Source organism: Alligator sinensis, unplaced genomic scaffold, assembly GCF_000455745.1.
Source record: "Alligator sinensis unplaced genomic scaffold, ASM45574v1 scaffold172_1, whole genome shotgun sequence".
NCBI classification, from domain to species: Eukaryota; Metazoa; Chordata; order Crocodylia; family Alligatoridae; genus Alligator; species Alligator sinensis.
The window spans coordinates 34,851-56,533 of NW_005842168.1; the positions used below are offsets into that span (position 1 = coordinate 34,851).

A 21,683-nucleotide genomic window follows, 5' to 3' on the forward strand; every position below is an offset into this window, starting at 1 on the left:
CCAGCCAGTGGCCGCTCTCCACGTTGTGGGGCTGCACATTGGCTATCAGAGCAGTATTGGCCAATATGGCTTGTTTAAAAATTGGCATCGGTATTGGCCTAAAAAATCTCTATTGGTGCACCCCTAGGCCACACAGTAAAGCCCTGTGGTGGGTGTGTGCAGGATAGAGGAAAGGGCTATCAGTAATAAAAGTCATGATCCATTTTTCTGGAAAACCACTGGGCATCCAGCAAACTTTACCTGATGTTCTAGGCTTTTAACTGGGCTATTTTTCCAATGATTTTTATTGGCTTTTTTAATATGTAACTTCTTTTTAAAAAATCTGAACTATTGGAAATGCTTTGTTTGCAGCATTGCCATGTTGTGTTCTGAACCAATTAGCTTCACAGCCTCAGCTGGTTAGCTTGGGTCTTTTGTGAGATGAGAGACATCGGGGTGTTACTTAAATACAGTATCTTGACAGTACTTCAGTCAGGGCTGTTTGGATTCATGCACAGTTAGGAAATAGCTTGACTTTAGCAAGGCTTTTGATACCGTCTCCCACAGCATTCTTGCAAGCAAGCTGAGGAGGAATGGGTTGGATGAATGGGCTGTAAGGTGGATAGAAAGCTGGACTCAATGGGTAGCAATCAATGGCTCAATGTGTAGCTGGCAGCCAGCATCAAGTGGAGTCCCAGGGGTTGGTCCTGGGGCCAGTTTTGTTCAATATCTTCATTAACGATCTGGAAGATGGCATAGAGTGCAGCCTCAGCAAGTTCGCAAATGACACCGAGCTGGGGGGAGTCATAGATACAACGGAGGGTCGGGCTAGGATTCAGAGTGACCTAGACAAATTGGGGGATTGGGCCAAAATAAATCTCATGAGGTTCAACAAGGACAAGTGCAAAGTCCTGCACTTAGGATGGAGCAATCCCATGCACCGATACAGGCTGGGGCTGACTGGCTGGGCAGCAGCTCTGCAGAAAAGGACCTGGGGGTGATAGTTACAATAAGCTGAATATAAGCAGCAGTGTGCCCTTGTTGCCAAGATGGCTAATGGCATCCTGGGCTGCATGGGTAGGAACGTTGCCAGCTGATCAAGGGAAGTGATTATTCCACTCTAGTTTTCACTGGTGGGGCCACATCTGGAGTACGGTATCCAGTTTTGGGTCCCCCACTATAGAAGGGATGTGGACAAGCTGGAGAGAGTCCAGCAGAGCAACAAAAATGGTTCGGGGGTTAGGGCACATGACTTATGAGGAGAGGCTTAAGGCACTGGGTTTCTGCAGAAAAGAAGACTGAGAGGGGATTTGAAAGAAGCAGATCCCTTCCTGGTTCAAGTTAAATCACATTCCCCCAGCATCCCAGCATGCTTTGCAGCCTTGAGCTGGGCTATATTGTCTGCTCCAGAGAGCAGGGCTAGCCCTGCCCCTGTGCTCCTGAGCTGGAGCAGTGAGGACTGGCTCACTGGCCCTTGCCCCCTGGCAAATCCTGGCTGGGGTCTGGGGCCAGGGAGGGGGGTTAAACGCGCCTTTCTCCGAATACAGAGCTGTCCTGCCCTGCTGGCTTACTTAGTGCTGGCTGTGACTGTGGACTACAAATCCCAGAAGCACCTAGAAGCAGGAAGAGGAAGTGATGAGTAACCCTGCAGAGTCCTGCAGTTGTGTTTGTGGATTGCAACTCCCAGAGACCTTGGGGGCAGCAGAAAGAGGAAGGGAACACACAGCCCATGCTGGCCTTGTGCCCGAGAGCTGTGCTCCAGCACCCCGCAGCTTCTGGCCTGAGCCACTGCAGGCATGTGGCTGCATTTCCTGAACCAAAAATGAATGTCTGTTCATTTGCTTATTGGTTCAATCTTTGCAGCTTGGACTAACCTGCAAAGACTGAATCAATTCAGCCTCCAGCTTTTTGACTGTCTGTACTTACCCCTGGAGACACTGAATGCACATGCTGCAAGGTGTTGTGGGTTCTCACCCCAGCAACTGCTGCACTGAGCCTATGAACACACACCTCCTGCCCATGTGCGGCATAAAAGCCACAGTATTTCTTCCTCTTGGCACAAATGGGAAGTAAGGAGAATGGTTCTGAGTGAGCACACTGATTGTGATGCATGCAGCTGCCGCCAGCCCCTTGAACTTTTATTTTGCACTGTTGAAAATATCTTTTGAAGTATTTTATTGTTTGCTACTGTTCAATAAAGTCTTCATTCATGAAAAATCATGGTTTATTTACTTGGTCTGACAAAGAAAAGGCTACGTCCCAAATAGTAAATTATGGTTAGCAATTCAGCTAAAATGTGTGTGCAGCCAGGTCAAGAGCAATTAATTCGTAAAACTTGATGCATTAACAGTCCACTATGATGGGCAGTCAGATATGTTCCTGCCGCTCCCCGTAGCTGTACAGCCCTTTGATAGACTTTTGTAACGGCCCTTGAGTCTCCCTCTTCAAAGCCTGCAGTTATTCTTTCCTCTCTCTGCTGCTATGAATTATCTTCTCCAGCACTTCAATACAAACACCACCACATGCAGGAACACTAGAGCAATATCTGACCTGCTGAGGTCCAGCCTCCTCATGAGACATCTCCAGCTTCTGTTAAAATTTACCATGCTCAACAATCATTCTTCACTTGCTCTGGCAATCCTTCAATCTTCCCTTACTCCCACTGAGCAAGGATTAATGAGCTAGGGGTGCAAGAGGATTGACTTGAGCATACCAGAATCACTGTTGGCATTGCAAAACCAATGATGTGAATGTGCTGCGCTGGGAACAGTGTCCTTGTTGACAGCTTCTCAACAGGGCCTGAATGCCTAAAGATGTGAGTAGCAAGCAGTTTCCTGACAATCAATGTGAAACATCCTCAGCGATCAATCAGCATGCAGATTATGGAGGAAAAGCACCTGTCTCCGTGTATGCAGTCGGCAGCAAGGAGGGGAAAACAGAAGAGCGGCATGTTGCCCGGCTGTTATTCCACTGAAGTGTTGGCAGCCCGTTGCTTCACATCCCTTTGTTACTTCCAATGCCCAGTCCTGTGGAGCGGTCATGTTTAATGTCTTTGTTTCCCTGGATAACAACTACACTTGCTCTGCACCTGCTATGAATTTTCCCATTCAAAACTGATTGTCCACTGACTGATAGTAACCTGGGATTGCAAACTTCTTGCATGCCATTGCCACCCATTTCTCCACTGTCCAAGCAAGCTCTGACAACTCCAGGAATACGGCTTTAGGTCATGTTTGCATCAAGCTCTGATCGCAACACTCGGTGCTTGTTTTGCAGATCTTAAAACACTGCTTCTTTGTGCAAGAGGGCAGTGGATATCTGCAGCACCGGGGCTGCACCACCGGTGTTATCCACTTCTTTTTACAGCGGCCTGGCTGGCCACTGCGGTAGTTACTAAACTTCCACAAATACAGAAGAATCAGACAACCTCCCACTAAAATAGATGAGAACACTACTGATCTGTTCAGCATCTCCGTGCTTTCATGGCAAGAAGGAGAAACTGCAAACTGGCACAAGAAAGAAAAAAACTATGGGAAGGGACAGAAGGAGTTGTGAATACTTGATCCAAGATATCCACAGCTCTCCGAGAGGAGTGCCGGTGTCCCAACACGCACCACAAAAATGAGCATCCATGACAATTGTTTGGGAGCCCCTGGGTAGAATAGGCGTACCCACTTGTGAGGACACGTGGCACTAGCAAAGACAGCCAAGCATGCACACGCTAGTGAAATGGCAGTGTCAGGAGGCATACACCAACAAAGTGCTACCAGCAAAGCTTTCCAGCATAGGCATAGCCTAAGTTAAACACCTGATGTATGCAGACGCATGAGGAACAGGGTAGTTTCGTCTGGATTGCGTTTCACCTGGGTGATATCTATTGTACTCCATATTTGTTTCATATTCCAGGTGGTTTACAGCTGCTACATAAGGCAGTCTCCTGCTCCGTGCTGTTGTGAGCAGGGACTGCTTGCAAGGGCCCAGAGGAAGGGAGGGTCAGAGCTGGGGTGGGATCCAGGAGCTCCCACCTCCTGGCTCGGGGCCCCAAATGTTAGGCTGTGCCTCCTCAGTCACGCCTTGTTCTCCATCCTAGGATCTTCAGGACAATCCTGCTTTTGTGGCTCTGCTCCACAGCTAATTGTGGAGTCTTGGATATCCATCACAAATACTTTGTGCTTTCTCTCGCTCACCTTGTCTTCCAGTTATTTTTATTTCTGCTCATTCTGCTTACCTCACCAGTTAATTCTGTTGCTGCTTTATAGCATTTCTGTTCCCATGGATTTTTCTGTTGTTACAGCACAGTTGCTTTCTCTTTGTTTGCTGCACTCTCGCATGTCTTTTCAATCTGGGTTTCCCTTTATCAATTTCTCATCCTTTTATCTATTTCTTATGCTTGCCCTGAACTCTTTCCGCTCCGTTTCTTACACACTTATTTTGATCTGTTCTAACTTGATTTTTTATTTCTCCTTTCCCAACAGAGCCAGGCTTTTGTTACAGTGGCTTCCATGTGTGAACATCTGTATGCTCTTAATAAGGCACATGAATCTTTGTGCGTTTGTTTGCCTGGAATCTGAACCGTGGCTGACAAATGGTTGGCACAGCTCAGGTAAAGTGCAAGGTGGCCTTGTAAATCCTCAATCCTTGACTGATCGGCATGGGTTTGGTTCTGTCGCACCATTTAGAGCGTACTTAATCAGCTCCAAGTTGTGTCGGCTCCCGCTGGCACAGACAGATTATTAACGCAGCTGGATACAGTTATCCCAACAGTGTATTCTTTGTCCAACCCTTGTTCCAGCAGCATCGAATGGTAGGGGGCTGCTATGAAAGCATCTATGCAGGCTGAATCACGCAAGACTCCCCACGTGACAGGCAAATCCATTAAAGGATGTATTTGGTAGCCGTGTTGGTCTGAGACAAAAAGAAATGCAAAACCCTAGAACTCTTGGTTCAGAGATGATACCTTTTATTAGACCAGCTAAGAAATTGCAAAAAAAAAAAATCGTTTTCTGCAAGCTTTCTGGCACATGTGCCCTTCCTTAGGCTCAGAGAAAATTAAAGATGGTAAAAAGTCCTCATAGGTAGAAAATAAACTTCATTTTTGCACAGAGGAAGCTGAAGGTGGAAGTCTGTCCCTCTGGGTGCGTGAGAGTGGCTTTGCGAGTTGCTCTTTGATGTGCAGATCAGGCAGGAGTCCCTCCCTGGTGGTGTTGGGTGCAGAAAGGCAGGGAGGTGTAGACATCTTCCTTGTTCTTTAGCAATGAAGTCTAAAGCTAAAATCAGCGAAAATGCACCATCTTCCATGTGTCAGGGATGTATTTGGTAGCTGTGTTGGTCTGAGACAAAAAGAACTGCAAAACTGTAGACCTCTTGGCTCAGAGATGGGATCACAGGGCTGGAAGGGGCCCCGAAGGATCATCGGGTCCAGCCCCCTGCATGAGCAGGAAAGATATCTGGGGTCAGACGACCCTGGCCAGGTGCCTGTCCAGTCTTCTCTTGAAGACCTCTCGGGTAGGTGACTGCACCACCTCTGGGGGGAGCTTCTTCCATAGTCTGGACACCCTAGTTGTGAAGAAGTTTTTTCTGATCTTCCAGGAGTTTGTGGCCGTTGTTTCTAGTTTTCCCCCAGGGCACCCTGGTGAACAGTTGTTCACCGAGCCCCTGATGTACGCCTCTGATATAGCGGTAAGCTGCAATCAGGTCCCTTCTCAGCCTACTTTTCTGTAGGCTGAAGAGTCCGAGATCCCTCAGCCTCTCCTCGTATGGCTTGCCATGCAAGTCCCTGATCATATGGGTGGTCCTCCTTGTTGAAGTGCTGCAGCTGCACCAATGTTGAGTAAAGCGGGATAATCACTTCTTTGGATTTACAAGAGATGCGTTGATTGATGCATGCCAGAGTTGTACTGGCCCTAGCAGCTATTGCATCGCATTGCCGGCTCATATTCAAGCTGGGGTCTATTGTTACCCCGAGACCCCTTTCATTTGTAGTGCTGGTCAGGTTAGCAATGCCCAGCCTGTAGGTGTGCTGGGGGTCCTTCCTTCCCAGATTTTCTCTACATTAAACCTCATCTGGTTCCCTTCTGCCTCACATGCCAGCCTGTCTAGGTCTGCTTATATCTGCAGCCTATCTGCAGGTGTGTCTGCACAACCCCACATCTTGGTGTCGTCCGCAGCCTTGGCCAATGGGCTTTTCACCCCCTCATCCAGGTCGTTGATGAAGATGTTGAACAGCACTGGGCCAAGTACCGACCCCTGGGGTATGCCACTGCCCACATCCCTTCTGCCTCACATGCCAGCCTGTCTAGGTCTGCTTATATCTGCAGCCTATCTGCAGGTGTGTCTGCACAACCCCACATCTTGGTGTCGTCCGCAGCCTTGGCCAATGGGCTTTTCACCCCCTCATCCAGGTCGTTGATGAAGATGTTGAACAGCACTGGGCCAAGTACCGACCCCTGGGGTATGCCACTGCCCACATCTCACCAGGACGACACCAATCCATTCATTTGGACTCTCTGTGTCCTACCCTGCAACCAGTTTCGCACCCATAGATGGTACTGTTTATTAGACCAGCTAAGAAACTGCAAAAAAAAATCATCTTTTTATGCAAGCTTTCAGGCACACGCACCCTTCCTCAGGCTCAGGGCAAATTAAAGATGGTAAAAATGCCTCCTGACACCATGAGGGAAGGAATCCTGCCTGATCGGCACATCAAAATGCAACTCACAAAGACACTTGCATGGACCCAGAGGAACAGCTTTCACCTTCAGCTTCCTCTGTGCAAAATGAAGTTTAGTTTCTCCCTATGGGGACTTTTTACCATCTTAAATTGTCCTTGAGCCTGAGGAAGGGTGCATGTGCCCAAAAGCTTGCAAAAAAGATATTTTTTTTGTGATTTCTTAGTTGGTCTAATAACAGGTATCATCGCTGAACCAAGACGTCTAGAGTTTTGCATTTCCAATCCACTAACGGGGCACTTACACTAGCTTTCTAACTGCCTCTTAAGGAAGTGCCCCGGACAGACACCAGTACTATGATGCTTATACTCTTCTTTCCCTTCAAACTTTTATTGTGACACTTATTTATTGTACAACAGAAAATAAATGCAATTTCTTTTACGTTGGAGCCCATCAGTTATCTCCTGGAATGATCAGAAGGGGGAGCTGAGATAACAAGACACTAAATTTAACAGTCCAGCATCTTAGATCCACAAACTCCTCAGAAGAGCTTGTAATTTCCATACTCTTTGTTCATACCTCTGCGGGGGGTGGATTAAAGAAACAGCAGTAAAGGGAATGTTACTTAATAAGGTTTTTTATGGAGGATACAAAAGGCACTGCAGATTCTAAATTTGTAAATATTTATTCTCCTTAATTAACGCGTATGCTCCCAAGACGAAAGATGCCATTCCTGCAGATCACTAATTTGCATTCCCTAGAATTAGAGTTATGCAGAGTAGAGATGATTGCTCTCATTAAGATTGTTACTCTAAATGTCTTTATCACAGTGCTTTCCCACCACGTGTGCCTTGCTTACAGAATAGTCTTGTCAGCTGAAATGGTCATGCTTCTTCTAAATGAATGTGTTTTGAAAGAATGTGACAAATCCATCCAGCCAGCTTTAGACTCATCCTAATCTGTTCTGTCCTTATGACTCTTACATCCCTCTTATTTTGTACTTTTTCTGTACTTTTGTCAACAATTTCCTAAAAATATAATGGCTAGGAAAAGAGGATGTCATTTATAACTTCAAGTGTTTAGCCAGTGCATACTCATGCTGCCATGTATTTTTGTATACATTATAAATTATTGGAAGTAAATTATTTTTGAGGCGAGTTTACAGGAAGGATGTTTTCATAGACACAGAGTTGTTGTTGGGTGGTAATGCAGCTAAGTTTTGTATTCAAGAGAGAAAAAAGTTCTTTTTTGGCCCCTGCAGGTGACCAACAGAAGCCTTGGAGCATGGGTATAACGGATTAAATACAATATATAATGGTGGACCAAGTATTGCAAGTGAATTAAAAGCTCAAGAAGAGAGGAGGGAGGGAAATGTGGGCCAGAAGGGGCTCTCACAACTACCTCTCTTCAACCCTTTGACAGATTGACTGCCACCAGCCTCAGATCAGAAGCTGTCATTCCCGATTTCAAGACCAGCCCTGGCCCTATCCTGCTGTCCCTTCCATTAACTTGTCAAGCTCCAGTTTGGGTTCCTTGCCCTGTGACCTGGTTTGGGAGGCTGTTCCAGGACTTTGCTTCGGTTAGGGACCTTCTTCTGTGGTCTATATTTATTCCCGACCGTTGGCTCCTGTACTTGTATTATCCTTTAACTATAATAGCACTTCTGCTGCCCTTCTGTTTACCTCTCAGATGTATTTATGGTGAGTTGGCCTCTCCCCTCCCAACCTTTGTTTTGCTGGGCTAACCAAACCAAATTCTCTTAACCTCTTCTCCCAGGCTAGGTTCTCTGCACCTGTTGCAGCTTAAATTCATCTTCTTAGAGCATAGCTGCCAGAACTGTGTACACGATACTAAATGAAGTCTTACCAGTGCATTGTACAATGGTATTAATATTTCCCTGATGTTGCTAAAAATACTTTGCCTAATCCTGGAATAACATTTTTACAGCTGCATTGCTCTGGTGGCTCAGGGTCCTCCTCTGATTGGTCAATGCACCTTGTGCAACTTGTCCTATGAGATTTCACAGTCCAAGCCACAAGGTTATCTAATTCTTGGATGATCCTCTCTTAGTATGGGGAGTGCATACAGATTTCATAAACACGCAGCTGGTTTTTGCACCAGTTTCTCTGATGAAACTATTAAACAGGAGTGGTCCCAAGGCCAATCCCGGAGGAATGACCTAGTAATCTCCCTCCACCCTGGTAAGTCCTCTTTCACCATAACTCATTGTAATTTTCCCTTTAGCCGTTCCTTATTCATTTTATAATTCCAGTACTAAACCCCTATCACCTCCAGTGTTTAAAAGGCAGGAGTGATGTTGGGAGAACTTTTGACCGAATTCCCTGCCCCAGGAGACCAGTAGGATCTATGAGACGTGTTGCAAGACCCATCTTTACACCTGGGCTTTAGGGGAAAGGGTTATTGGGAAGCTATGGGGGGATTCAGCATGCAGATCATAATTGTGATCGGAGCATGTTTCTGACTGCTGTTTATAACGTGTTTGCCTGTTACTGCATGTGCTGAGTTTGTCAAAGTGTGTAGAGTTAGGGGAAACTATCTTCAAATAATTGAAATAAATCTGGTAAAATCTATAAGATCTTTTTAAAAAGCTTCAAATGAAAAGCAGATATGTTTTAAACGTATCCAAATTGCCTGTAGCCCTCAAGGGGCTTGGACATGTCTCGAAGAATCTGGTTGTGAAGTATCATTGTTAAAAACAGACTCAAATAGGTGTATTCTCTTCACTTCTAATGAGCTCAGAAAGGTGCTGTTCTCTAGATGTCTGCATTTGCTCATGCAGTCCTTGTCGTGGTTTCAAGTGGTTCTTCACTTGAGAGACTAACGAGGGTATGGGATAGGTCACGTCTTTCCAAGTGTTATATACTATTCTTTAAACTATCAAGCCTTCCACCTGTGATGGTAAGTACTCTACAGTTCTGCAGCAGAAACCCTCCTTTTCCATTTATAATGCACAGACCAGCTTACACAAGCCATCTCATGGTGGAGCAGATGTACTATCTCAACAAGTGCCTCCTGGACAGCTGAATGGTGGCAGCTACAAGCAAGCTGCAAGTGGGAGATAATAGCTGGATGCACGAATAAATAAGAGTGTGCTATCTGTACAGGCCTGATCTGCTAGTTTTATAAAAGGCTGAGTATGGGGCCTGCCTTTTATTTGAAACTCTTACCCTTGCAAACTCTTATTCCTACTCTTGGAGAACTAACTCACCAATGGGTTAGTACTGGCAATACAAATAGACGCAGTTTTTCTTGCTTGCTGGCTGGAATGGACTCTGCCATGAGAATAACCCTTCATTTGGTAGCTGTGCGCCTGGATCCCCTACTGATTTCTAGTGATTTGTCCACTTTATAAATACCCCAAATGAATAAGCTGAAATAAGATCAGAGCCTTCCTGGACACCCTGATTATAAGGACATGCACGGTGTCCCGTTGCCCCAGTACCAAGCACAGTGGCTCTTACAAACAAAGCAACAAGTCAAAAAATAAAAACCTGACAGGAAGAGAAAATATATATGTACAAAAATCTTTGGCTCAGGCAGACGACAAATGCCCTTCAAAAGTCTCAGGCAAGAACAGAGTGGTTCTTTCCCAGTAGAAGGGATTTTGTTGATATGGATTATTTTCTTTGGGTATGTAGGTGTGCACAGGTTTGAATTAACTCGTGTTTCTGAAACCTCATTAATTGATCTGAGAGATCAGTGAGTCGTTAGAGCTAACAGTCGTGTGGACGCTGCTGGCCCGTATACATTCCTGTCTATTGGAATTGTGCGATCTTTATATATTGGCTTTTCACTATCATAGAACTAGACACGTTGACTATATAGACCGATTCTGAGGTCCAGTGTTTTTACCCTGCTGCGGATCGAGTGGCTCCCACCAGTAGCAGTGCCGAGTAAATGCATTTGCATCAGCAAGAGCTTGACGTCTCGCAAGTCGTGGTCCCACCGAGACACAGCTTCCTCCTTTCTTTCTTTTCTTCTGTCGCTGTGTCAAAATCACGAGCAAAGGTGGTGGTAACACTAGTATTTGGGGGCTTCACATGTTCTCAAGCTGATATCAGAAGGCTGTGGTGACATGTCCTCGGGATGTCCTCTCTTAGGTTGGGCTGTAGGATGGGGGCTGGCTAAGAGTGACATTAAACTGTCCGAGTCGGGACAGTGAATCATAGCATTTGGGCTTTCCAGCATGTCAAGGAAGCTCCATAGGAGGAAAAGCAGAGGAAAGACGTAGAAGGAAGAACCGGGAACTGTCTCTAGTGGGTTATGGAATAGAGAAAATCCCACACAATTTACTGATTCGTTTTGATGTACTGGCTGGGGGAGTAGTTAGCTGATTGCACAATTTCACAATGATTACACACTTAATTTATACAACACAATTTTATTTTAAAACTCTTTGCTACGTATATAACACTGCTTAGCTTTAAGAAACACCACAAACATTAAAAACACAATAATTGCATATATCAGAAACAATGCTCCAAATGCACTTCCTTCCCAAACAATGCTATAAGAATTAGTGTTACAAAAACAACTACAATTACAACTAAAAGTTAAATTTGAATCAATACTGTTATTTTTCATAATATACATACAATCCTAGAATTCCGAGAAGCCAAATACCAAAATATGGTTTCATTCCTCAGTAGTACGATTTAATGGGTTGGCCTCAGTAGTACGGTTCAATAGGCTGGCCTCAGCAATACGATTCAATGAGCTGGGCTCAGCAGTGATAGGACTACGTCCCCTTCCTTCAGTCCCTTTCGGGCGCTCCACGGCTTCAGCGTGAACTAAGAGATCCGTGTTCACGGAGAGGCTTGATTAGGCGATCAATCTAATCCGACCTTATACTTGCGATTCTTCCTTCGTTGTTCTGCAAGTGAAGTCACCTCCAAATTGGGACAGTAAGTTACAGGTTTTTATTGAGTGAGCTGCCGTCATTGGGCTCCTCCTACTCAATTCATCATAACTCCCAAATTTGGGCTCGGATCTTACTCAACAGAAATTACCTTTGTTGAGCATTTTTAAATTATTCTTGGGGAGACTTCCATATCACTGTAAATACTCTTTTCTTTTTACCAGTCTGGTTAAAAGGCCCCAGGCTTTGATTTCTCGGAATTTAGGACATTTACTTTCTTTGTAAAAAACTTCTAAAGGTACAATTTAGATTAAGGTTTTAGGCGAAGTCAGGACATTTCGCACGTAGCTCCAAAACAATGAGCTAGATAAGGAGATAGATCCTATCTTCTTCCTGAAACTGGCTAATGGGCAACCTTTACAAACATTCAAACTATTTCATTCAATATGACAGTGGAATAAGCCGAATGACCTCCCCAGTCTGCACTGTGGGCACATACCCACTCCAGGAACAGCACCTTCCCTTCTCTCCCACAAGTCACTCCTTTTTTTTCCCCCTTTATAATTCATTCCCTCTCCCTTCCCTGCCACAATTTCAACCCATTCTCTCTTCTGAACAAAAAACACTCACCACCATAGGCCACAACACAGTTTCCAAAACCGAGCACAATGCTTTCGTTTTTTGCCGTCTCTCTTGGCCTACTCAGTCATTGAAACAGTATTGCCAGCTCTACCATGTCAAAAATCATGAGATAAACTCTTAAAAATCAAGAGATTTGGCATCTAAATCATAAGATCCTATTTTTTAAGTGCATGTGTGCAGTGGGGAGTGCTATTTGTAAAGAGATTGGGGGGGGGGGGGGGCGGACAGCACCCCCAAACACCCTATCGGCAGTACAACAGAGATTAAGGAATGATTGTTTGTTTATCACCACTCCTGAACAAATAACTTGCAACAGGATGTCGTTAGAGGTAGCATCAAATGTTCTGAAAACTCCAGGAGTAAAAGCCTGGCTACTCCCGTTGGTGGGACAAACACCCTGGGAAGTAGCTGATCAGCTAGGAAACATAGTGCAGGAGGAAGAAATGAAGAAAAATCCCAAATTAATAATATAGAACACCATGTGCACACTCCTTATCATCCACAATCTAATGGGGTTGTGGAAAGACACATTGGTATTTTGAAGACACAATTGAAAACAAATTTAAAATCAATTTCTTTAAAAACTGGGATGCAGTATTGCATGCCACCTTAATTCAGTGCAATAATGATAAAACCATGTGGTTGAAACACGAAAAGAAAGAGTTTCTAGTGTGGACATATAAGTATAAAAAGGGTGATAAAGTGTGGATACACCTACCCAAAGAAGAAGAAGTAACAAAAGGTGTAATTGATCAATTGGGGAAACATCCCAACACTTATTTTTGTTTAACTGAAGAAAATCAAACAATATTAGTACACCAAAGTTGGCTAACCTCACGAAGCTAGGCCTCACAAGGACCTAAGCAATCATTTAATTTTGTTACAGGTGTCAAGGATTGAAGTGGCAACAGTGGGAGATCAAGGATGAAAATGATCCCAGAGATGAAAACTGGATGTGGCTAACCAATGCAACATTATGCAAACCAGTACCTAGACCACCCAACGTGATTCTGGGATATAATGCTGATGTATGGAATCTCACAATACCAGGTTATTCCCTTAAATGTAATATTCCTTGGGAAGGACCATGGAACCCCTCCAAATTATTAAATCCTCGTGATATAATTAATGGACCATATCCATATGGCATTAAATTAACAGAAGCAGGGATAAATGAAACTGAGTATTATCCAACACCATGGGGTTTTGTGAGAACACACCCAGAAAAAGGTGTATTTGGGGTAAAATTAACTATTATACCAGTAGGGTTATTTGAAAATGCTACAGTAGACCCCTATGGTATCATCCAATGTAAGTGGAATAAACTTTTCTGGAAACCTAACACTGTCCAGAACAGTGGCCGGCTTACTACTAGCACTTGGTGTCGGACTATAGTACATACTAGAAAAGGGATATTACCTTATCTCTTAATTATAAGGGATCCACCGCACCAAGAACAAAGCACAATAGCCTGGCATTTAAAATTTCCTGAATATTCCCGTACTGCCATGCGCATTACATATAACATTAACTGCACGCAACCACAAAGAAAGCGTAGGTCAGTCTGGACAGACTGGGCACAGCAAAATCAAGATAAAGAATGGGAAGAAACAGTAAAACCTGAATTCATGTCACTTTTGGGATTTGCCACTACACATGTAACCATTACAAAAAACATTACACAAAGAATGCAAAATTTCATAACATTAACTGAACAGAATGAAAATATCACTAATTCTAACATGAGGAAAATCCAAGCTAGATTACAGTTCATTACCTGTACACAATTTCATGAATCCAGCACCTTTGAACAACTTATTGTAACAAATTTAAGGAAGAAATTCACAGATGCTGGACATATACCTTATGTAGAATGTCATAGTCAAATAATTATGCTATTTAGTCATGAAAATCAGGGAAGTGTACAATGGCTTTGTTCAGTGAACCCACTAATGGGTTGGACAGTACATACCCGCATTGGAGGAAAACATACAGGTACATTACCCACCATGCGGTGTACCAAGCATAATTGCACACAAGTAAACACCAACCAAGTAAAATTAAATGATAAATGTTCTGAATTGGAAGCATGGAATCAGACCCATATTGTGCAATGTACTGATTGCAAATGCAAAATCTACACTAAAACTGTTCAAGTGAACATATTAAACTATGATTATGCTTTTGACTTAACACCCCAAGATGAAGCAACCCAGTATTATGAAATAGCAGAAATGGGATATGATATTCCTCAACTCCAGCCCTGTAAGCAAGAGGGTCAGTTCTGGAGAGATACAGGGGAAATAATGGAAATAAAATATAATATCCCTCAAAACTCACCCTGTGAGCCTGGAGCTCAGTTATGGAGAGACACATTTGCAAGGAAATGTGTGTGCATAATAGAGCCAAAAATTAATAATCTACACTCCAGTATGGAGGTAGTACTTTGGTCCAAAACAGGTATCCCGTGGATCGCTGCAGATCATTGGAGCACGACTGAGGAGAATAAGGTGCATTCCCAAGTATCTACGTGGGACGTTGACTTGCAGGGATTAAATTTGACTCATATATCGTTTAACTTGGAAACTGGACAATTAGTGATGTTGTCAAAGGACTATGGAGAACACATTACTTACTTGAAATTACTTAACGCCAGCAAGATCCTCAATGCACCATCAGCTTCGGTGTTAGAAGGACTAGCCACGATTGGAAATGCAGTGGGGAATGGTGTTAAATCTACTATACATGAAATAGGATCGATAGGACAACAACTATGGAACACTATAAAGACTGTATTTTCGGGAAAATGGGTGATATATGTTATAATAAGCATCATAGGATTGTTTGGGTTAATCATTTTGGGAAAATTAATTTTGTGTATGTTGTCATGGAATCATCATAATAAGTTTGTAAGGCTTAGTAATGAAATATAATTGTAATCAAACTGCCTAATGGGCACGGGGGGATGTCATATTGAATGAAATAGTTTGAATGTTTGTAAAGGTTGCCCATTAGCCAGTTTCAGGAAGAAGATAGGATCTATCTCCTTATCTAGCTCATTGTTTTGGAGCTACGTGCGAAATGTCCTGACTTCGCCTAAAACCTTAATCTAAATTGTACCTTTAGAAGTTTTTTACAAAGAAAGTAAATGTCCTAAATTCCGAGACATCAAAGCCTAAGGCCTTTTAACCAAATTGCTAAGAAAAAGGTATTTGCAGTGATATGGAAGTCCCCCCAAGAGTAATTTAAAATGCTCAACAAAGGTAATTTCAAAAAAATCTGTTGAGTAATGTCTCTAGTGGGTTATGGAATAGAGAAAATCCCACACAATTTACTGATTCGTTTTGATGCGCTGGCTGGGGGAGTAGTTAGCTGATTGCACGATTTCACAATGATTACACACTTAATTTATACAACACAATTTTATTTTAAAACTCTTTGCTACGTATATAACACTGCTTAGCTTTAAGAAACACCACAAACATTAAAAACACAATAATTACATATATCAGAAACAATGCTCCGAATGCACTTCCTTCCCAAACAATGCTATAAGAATTAGTGTTACAAAAACAACTACAATTACAACTAAAAGTTAAATTTGAATCAATACTGTTATTTTTCATAATATACTTACAATCCTAGAATTCCGAGAAGCCAAATACCAAAATATGGTTTCATTCCTCAGTAGTACGATTTAATGGGTTGGCCTCAGTAGTACGGTTCAATAGGCTGGCCTCAGCAATACGATTCAATGAGCTGGGCTCACCAGTGATAGGACTACGTCCCCTTCCTTCAGTCCCTTTCGGGCGCTCCGCGGCTTCAGCGTGAACTAAGAGATTCGTGTTCACGGAGAGGCTTGATTAGGCGATCAATCTAATCTGACCTTATACTTGCGATTCTTCCTTCGTTGTTCTGCAAGTGAAGTCACCTCCAAATTGGGACAGTAAGTTACAGGTTTTTATTGAGTGAGCTGCCGTCATTGGGCTCCTCCTACTCAATTCATCATAACTCCCAAATTTGGGCTCGGATCTTAATCAACAGAAATTACCTTTGTTGAGCATTTTTTAAATTATTCTTGGGGAGACTTCCATATCACTGTAAATACTTTTTTCTTTTTACCAGTCTGGTTAAAAGGCCTTAGGCTTTGATGTCTTGGAATTTAGGACATTTGCTTTCTTTGTAAAAAACTTCTAAAGGTACAATTTAGATTAAGGTTTTAGGCGAAGTCAGGACATTTCGCACGTAGCTCCAAAACAATGAGCTAGATAAGGAGATAGATCCTATCTTCTTCCTGAAACTGGCTAATGGGCAATCTTTACAAACATTCAAACTATTTCATTCAATATGACAGGAACCAAGGAACCACTCATTTTTCTTGAGACAGACAATGTATACGAGTATGGAAGTAGAAGGAAGTGATCTCTCACCTTCTGTTAGTTTGCACCATGACGTACTATGCATGGTGGTTTAGTTCCTGCTTCCTCAGTATGTTGTTCCTGGTTGTCCGATGCCTTCACTGCTGTGCATATATGACTAAATCTTTAGGCTCGTGTTGCCCCTTTGCAGCAGTGCATCCTGACAGGTGGTCAGAGATGGAAAAGCACTTCACTGATCTGCCCTTAAAGCACATTGCCTTTATACAGAGGCACGGTAAAAACTGCAGTGCTCCACTCTGCCCTGCCAAGCTACCTAAAAGGGGTTATGCTGATTTAATCTTTATGCAAACCCCTGTTGCTAGCCTGTTCTAGAGACATTTCTGTGCTAGAGGGGGAGAAGCCAGTGACAGATATGCATACACTGGATCAAATGTGCTCCAACCAAGCTTTAAAGTAAGCATACTTTTTTTTTTTTACAATGAAAATTAACTTTCAGTCTGAGACACTGAATCAGGGAAGGGAGTTGAGGATGGGGGGAGGCTGCATGGATCGCTAAGCAACCTTCCTGGAGCTCGAGAGCCCTTTTCCAGTGTAACATTTTGGAGCAGCATCTGCTTTATTCCTAGCTCTTCACATGACTGAGTTAGAAAGAACCGGTGAAGGCACCATCTCTAAAGGACAGCGCATAGACCTGCGTGCTAGCAGGCCTTTAGTTATGTCTCTGCACTTTTTAAAAAGTTAAGGGTAATATCACTTAAAAACACCACAGTGAAAATATACATGTCCCAGCACAATATATCATTTGCAAGTATAGCATGCACCCTTCCTACAGGTTTCCAGTGGCTGAGTGATTTGGGAGCATGCGTGGCACCTAGAGAGACCCTGATCTCACTGGTGGGTGTCACTCCATTGGCTTCAGTGGAGTTACTTCTGATTTATAGCAGTGAGATCTGAATCAAGACCAACATGCACACATGCCATAATAAAGACTTTAAGAGCCAAACCCTCAAGCTGCTGTTAAATGGTGTAGTTCCCCCGAGGTCAACGACACGCTGTCATTTTACACCCTGGATACTATGGATTTCCCCCCAAATCTGTGCCTATAGTAATATTATATGGTTGCTTCCCCTCTTAAGTGCAAGTGAGCTCCAGATGGCATGTTGGCCATGTATTTCGCAGCCATCACAGACCATTTTATGTATTTAATTCCTTTCTTTTATGTCTTCTCAGTGTTGGAGCCCTTGTTGGACTGTCAATAGCAGCAGTGGTCCTGCTTGCTTTTATCATCACAGTGTGCGTTCTCTGTTATTTGTTCATCAGTACAAAGCCACGCAGCAAGCTGGATACTGGTTTAAGCTTACGGACGACAGGTAAGATCAGCTTCATTACGTCGGCATTGACAGATTATCTCCTGTAGAGATAAACAGTTATTCCATCACTGAATTGGCCAAGGCATTCCTTTCGGAGGGTGGTTATTAATGCTCCTAGATCAAGGGCGGGCAATTATTTTGGGCAGAGGGCCGCTTACTGAGTTTTGGCAAGCCATCGAGGGCCACATGGCAGGCAGCCAGGGGCAGATGAATATTAATTTTCTAATTTTTTAGGGGCCCCACGGGCCGGATAGAATGGGTTGGTGGGCCGCATCCGACCCGTGGGCCACATTTTGCCCACCCCTGTCCTAGATGAAGTCGCACGACTCTGGTGGTATCCCATGTTTTGAATGAGATTTACATCAAAACTCAACATCACCTCTTTTGTCCATAATGAAGGAGTCATAACATGAATGGTTTGAGATTGTAGAACAACAGATGGGTACAACAGATAAATCCTCATTGCAGAAAGAGGCCTCGTGTGTTTAGAAGTGAGGCAGGATTTGATCAGGATTTTCTGGGCATGTCAATAGAGATGTAAAGCCTTTACACGAGTGGCAGAAGTCTTGAGAGAGGGTATACATGCAGCTCCCAGTGAAAACCCCAGGTGATCACAGGTTTTCCCTGTGATATGTGTCTTCAAGTATCTCTTCTTCGAGGCGCGGGAGTTATTGCTGTGCTTCTAGCAGCTCCCTGCCGCCGTGCACAAATTGTGTTTCAGAACCCAGCAGAACGAGCTGTTTGCACGGTGTTTCTCAACCCGTGGGTTGCAACCCAAAAGTGGGTTGCGGGAATGTATGAAAGGGTCGCGAACAAACTTTAAAAATGGATCAAAACACTTTAAAAAGGGATTCTTCTTTAAAGGGGAAAAATGTGGGAACCTGGGTTTTCCCTTGCAGGCTGGCAGAGCTCCAGTCTGTAAGGGCTGCTCCCCCTACCCCATACACTGCAGGTGCCAGGGCCGGGGACAGTGGGCCGGGAGCGAGGGGCACCAGCAGGGCCAGGGCGCTGTTTTCTATTTAAACTATTTCCTGGGCCAGGACTGGCCCTTGATGCTTATACAAGGGTCCTGTACAAAAAAGATTGAGAACCGCTGGTTTAGCAGACCACCGCTGGAAGAGCGCACCCCCCTGGCACTGTAACACTTTCACGTGTATTTGTGCGAAAGGAATCTGTGCCTGCAGGCAGGTGCCATCGTCAAAGAGCTGAGCTTAAAAAAGCAGCTCTTATTGATTTTACTAAAGAAGACTCCCTTGGCAACCCATTGCAATAGGGATTTTATAGGTGTTATCAGAGTGTCGGTACACATGTACATGAGCCAGAACAACGCAGAATTGGACCAGCCAGCAAAGATCACCCTTGCCTGTCTCTAAAGAGAGGCAAGAGGCATCTCTTTCTTCAGGACTTCCCAAATGTTGAAACCTAATTTTTGTACCTGCTCAGTAATGCTTTTCCCAAAACAGGAATATGGTGTTTGGTCTCTTGCAAGGAGGTCTTGAGTGTATTTACCTGTGCTTTGTAAATGGAACTGGTTGAAAAAATAGAAAACATTTCATGAAAAATATAACAGTTTTTTTTGGGAAGATCTGCAAGTTCTCATATCAAAATATTTGACTGGATGTGCTTGGGAGGCCCGCAGTACCATGGCAAAAGGATCAATTCCTGCAGTGACCTATTAGCAAATATCAGACTAACCACATCAAAAATGTTACGTGAACTTGTGTCCTGTTTCCTACCAACATACACGCCCGTGATTTCTGTTTTAGACCAGCATTTGCTCCCCTGATTTCATACTCCAGAGAGCATGCCTGTATTCCTGAAAACAGTTTACAGATTAGTTGGGATATGCAAAAACCCTCCTTGGGCATGTGGGACGAAGAAGGGGACAGAGGGGAAAGTCACGTATTCAGTCACTTGTTCCTAACCTGCAAATTGAAACGTTGACATCTACCTGATGGAGTGAGAAAGCTGAAATAAAGCTTTAGGTGGGCTGCCCAAAGCTGCCCAGACAAGTGTTTGAGGAGAATATAAATGTACCTTGGGAACTTTTACAACATGGCTATAACCCGCGTGGCGTTTCTGTACCGGCTGTATTTCATATTGCTTCCAGGTTGTGTTGTTTTGTACTTAGATGGGTTTTATTTTTTTGTCTTTTCTCCCTTTCTGTTTTTGCCTTGCTGCTTTTATTTCGGATCTGGGGCTGCTCCGAGTGGCGGTTATTCCACATTTCAATACTGATTACTTTACAGTCTGGTAAAATGGCCTGTGTTGAAATCCAAAGCCAACTTTGCAGCTAGGGAGGAGAGATGTTTGAAAAAGTTGAGACATATCATTGACAAGCTAGAAAGCTTCCCTCCAGCGTATCTGGGCTTCTCTGGGCCTGAAGCCAAGCAAGATCAGCCTCTGACAAGATTGCTAGATAGCTTGTCTCGGATGAAAGGAGCAGTAAGGACAGCCTCTCTCCCGGCATCTCAACTCTTCCCATCCTTATCACAGCAAAATCAGATCCATGGAATAAAAAAACCCAACTGACTTTGAGAAACTACAGGTGAGTTTGAGGTTCAGATCACACTGAGTTTTAGTTATGAACTCAGCTCATTTCCATTTTTCCTGAGCTCCTTCAGTCATGCTTTCATATATCTGCATCACCCACGGGATGTGAGCAGCGCTCTTGTTTCTGCAGTTGGTAGAAAAATGCTAGCTTATAAAAAGGACTATTTTTTCTTCTGGTACATTCAGGAGGTATGGGCCCAGTCACACTTTCAGATTTCAGTAGACAAGCAGTTATTTATTGTATGTCTCTGCTGCTGTGTTAGCTAAGAAACTTGTCATTCTTCTGTGAACTCGCTGACAGTCCCTTGGAAAATAAAATGTGGGAATTACTGAATCGTTACAAAAATCATTCCAAGATTGGTTGTAAATCAGACGACAAACAGAAAAACCTTGTAAATACGGCCCATAATCAACTACCAAGCTCTGCAGAGAGCTAGGGCAGCTGGAATCTGCCCCTTTATTTAATATTGAATGACTGGCTTAGCCTATTTAAGTAGAGATACTAAATAAAGTTCCCCAGGATTATCAAGTACTGTTAAATGCAAAAAAGAGTTAGTGCATTAATCCACGATCAAGATTTTAGGGCACCCAGCCCAATTCCACTCTCCCTTAGGCTGATGTCAGTCCGGAGGGATTACTTTGGAGTTAGTGGAGTCATAGTGATGGAAACGATCTCTTATTGGTATTGCTGCGCTCCTGCCTCCAGACCGCTCTGAATGAGGCATCGTGCAAACACAAAGCAGAGGGACAGCTCCTGGCCCAGAGCGCTTTCTCCCCACAGATCTGAATCCGGCCCAGGATTTATGAAAAAACAGCAACTTTTGCTCTCTATTTCCCTATCACTGCTTTTTCTTTTGCAGCCTACAGTTCTGGATCTTAGTTTCCTATTTGCCTGGCGTTCATACTCTGCTTCAAATACTGACATGACCTTCTGGGTCATCATCATCAAGTCCAGCCCCCTGCGACAGCAGCCAATCACCTAATAAATATTTGGCCAAAAGAGCCTATGGGAACATCTGCACCGGACCCTCCCTTTGGTTCCCAAGGATTCAGCCCATGAGTTAATCCTCTGTCTTAGCGACTTTAGATGCTCCATTCCCAGTGTCTGAGTGCCCTGCAGCCTTTCCTCACAACTCTCCTCGAGGTAGGGAAGTGCTAGCCGCGTCCATTTTACAGATGGAGAGCTATGGCCCTGAAGGAAGGCCATATTTTA

General features: G+C 43.8%; 1 protein-coding gene across 1 annotated transcript in view; it reads left to right on the forward strand.

Moving 5' to 3' along the window:
- The window catches only part of SHISAL2A (shisa like 2A), a gene marked incomplete at its 5' end in the record, with an annotated part of 92,506 nt that overhangs the window by 6,515 nt on the left and 64,308 nt on the right, over positions 1-21,683 (forward strand). The window contains one exon of the mRNA XM_025206656.1: positions 17,778-17,917. Within this exon, the coding sequence (XP_025062441.1) occupies positions 17,778-17,917 (140 nt within the window). The remainder of the gene's footprint in view (positions 1-17,777; positions 17,918-21,683) is intronic.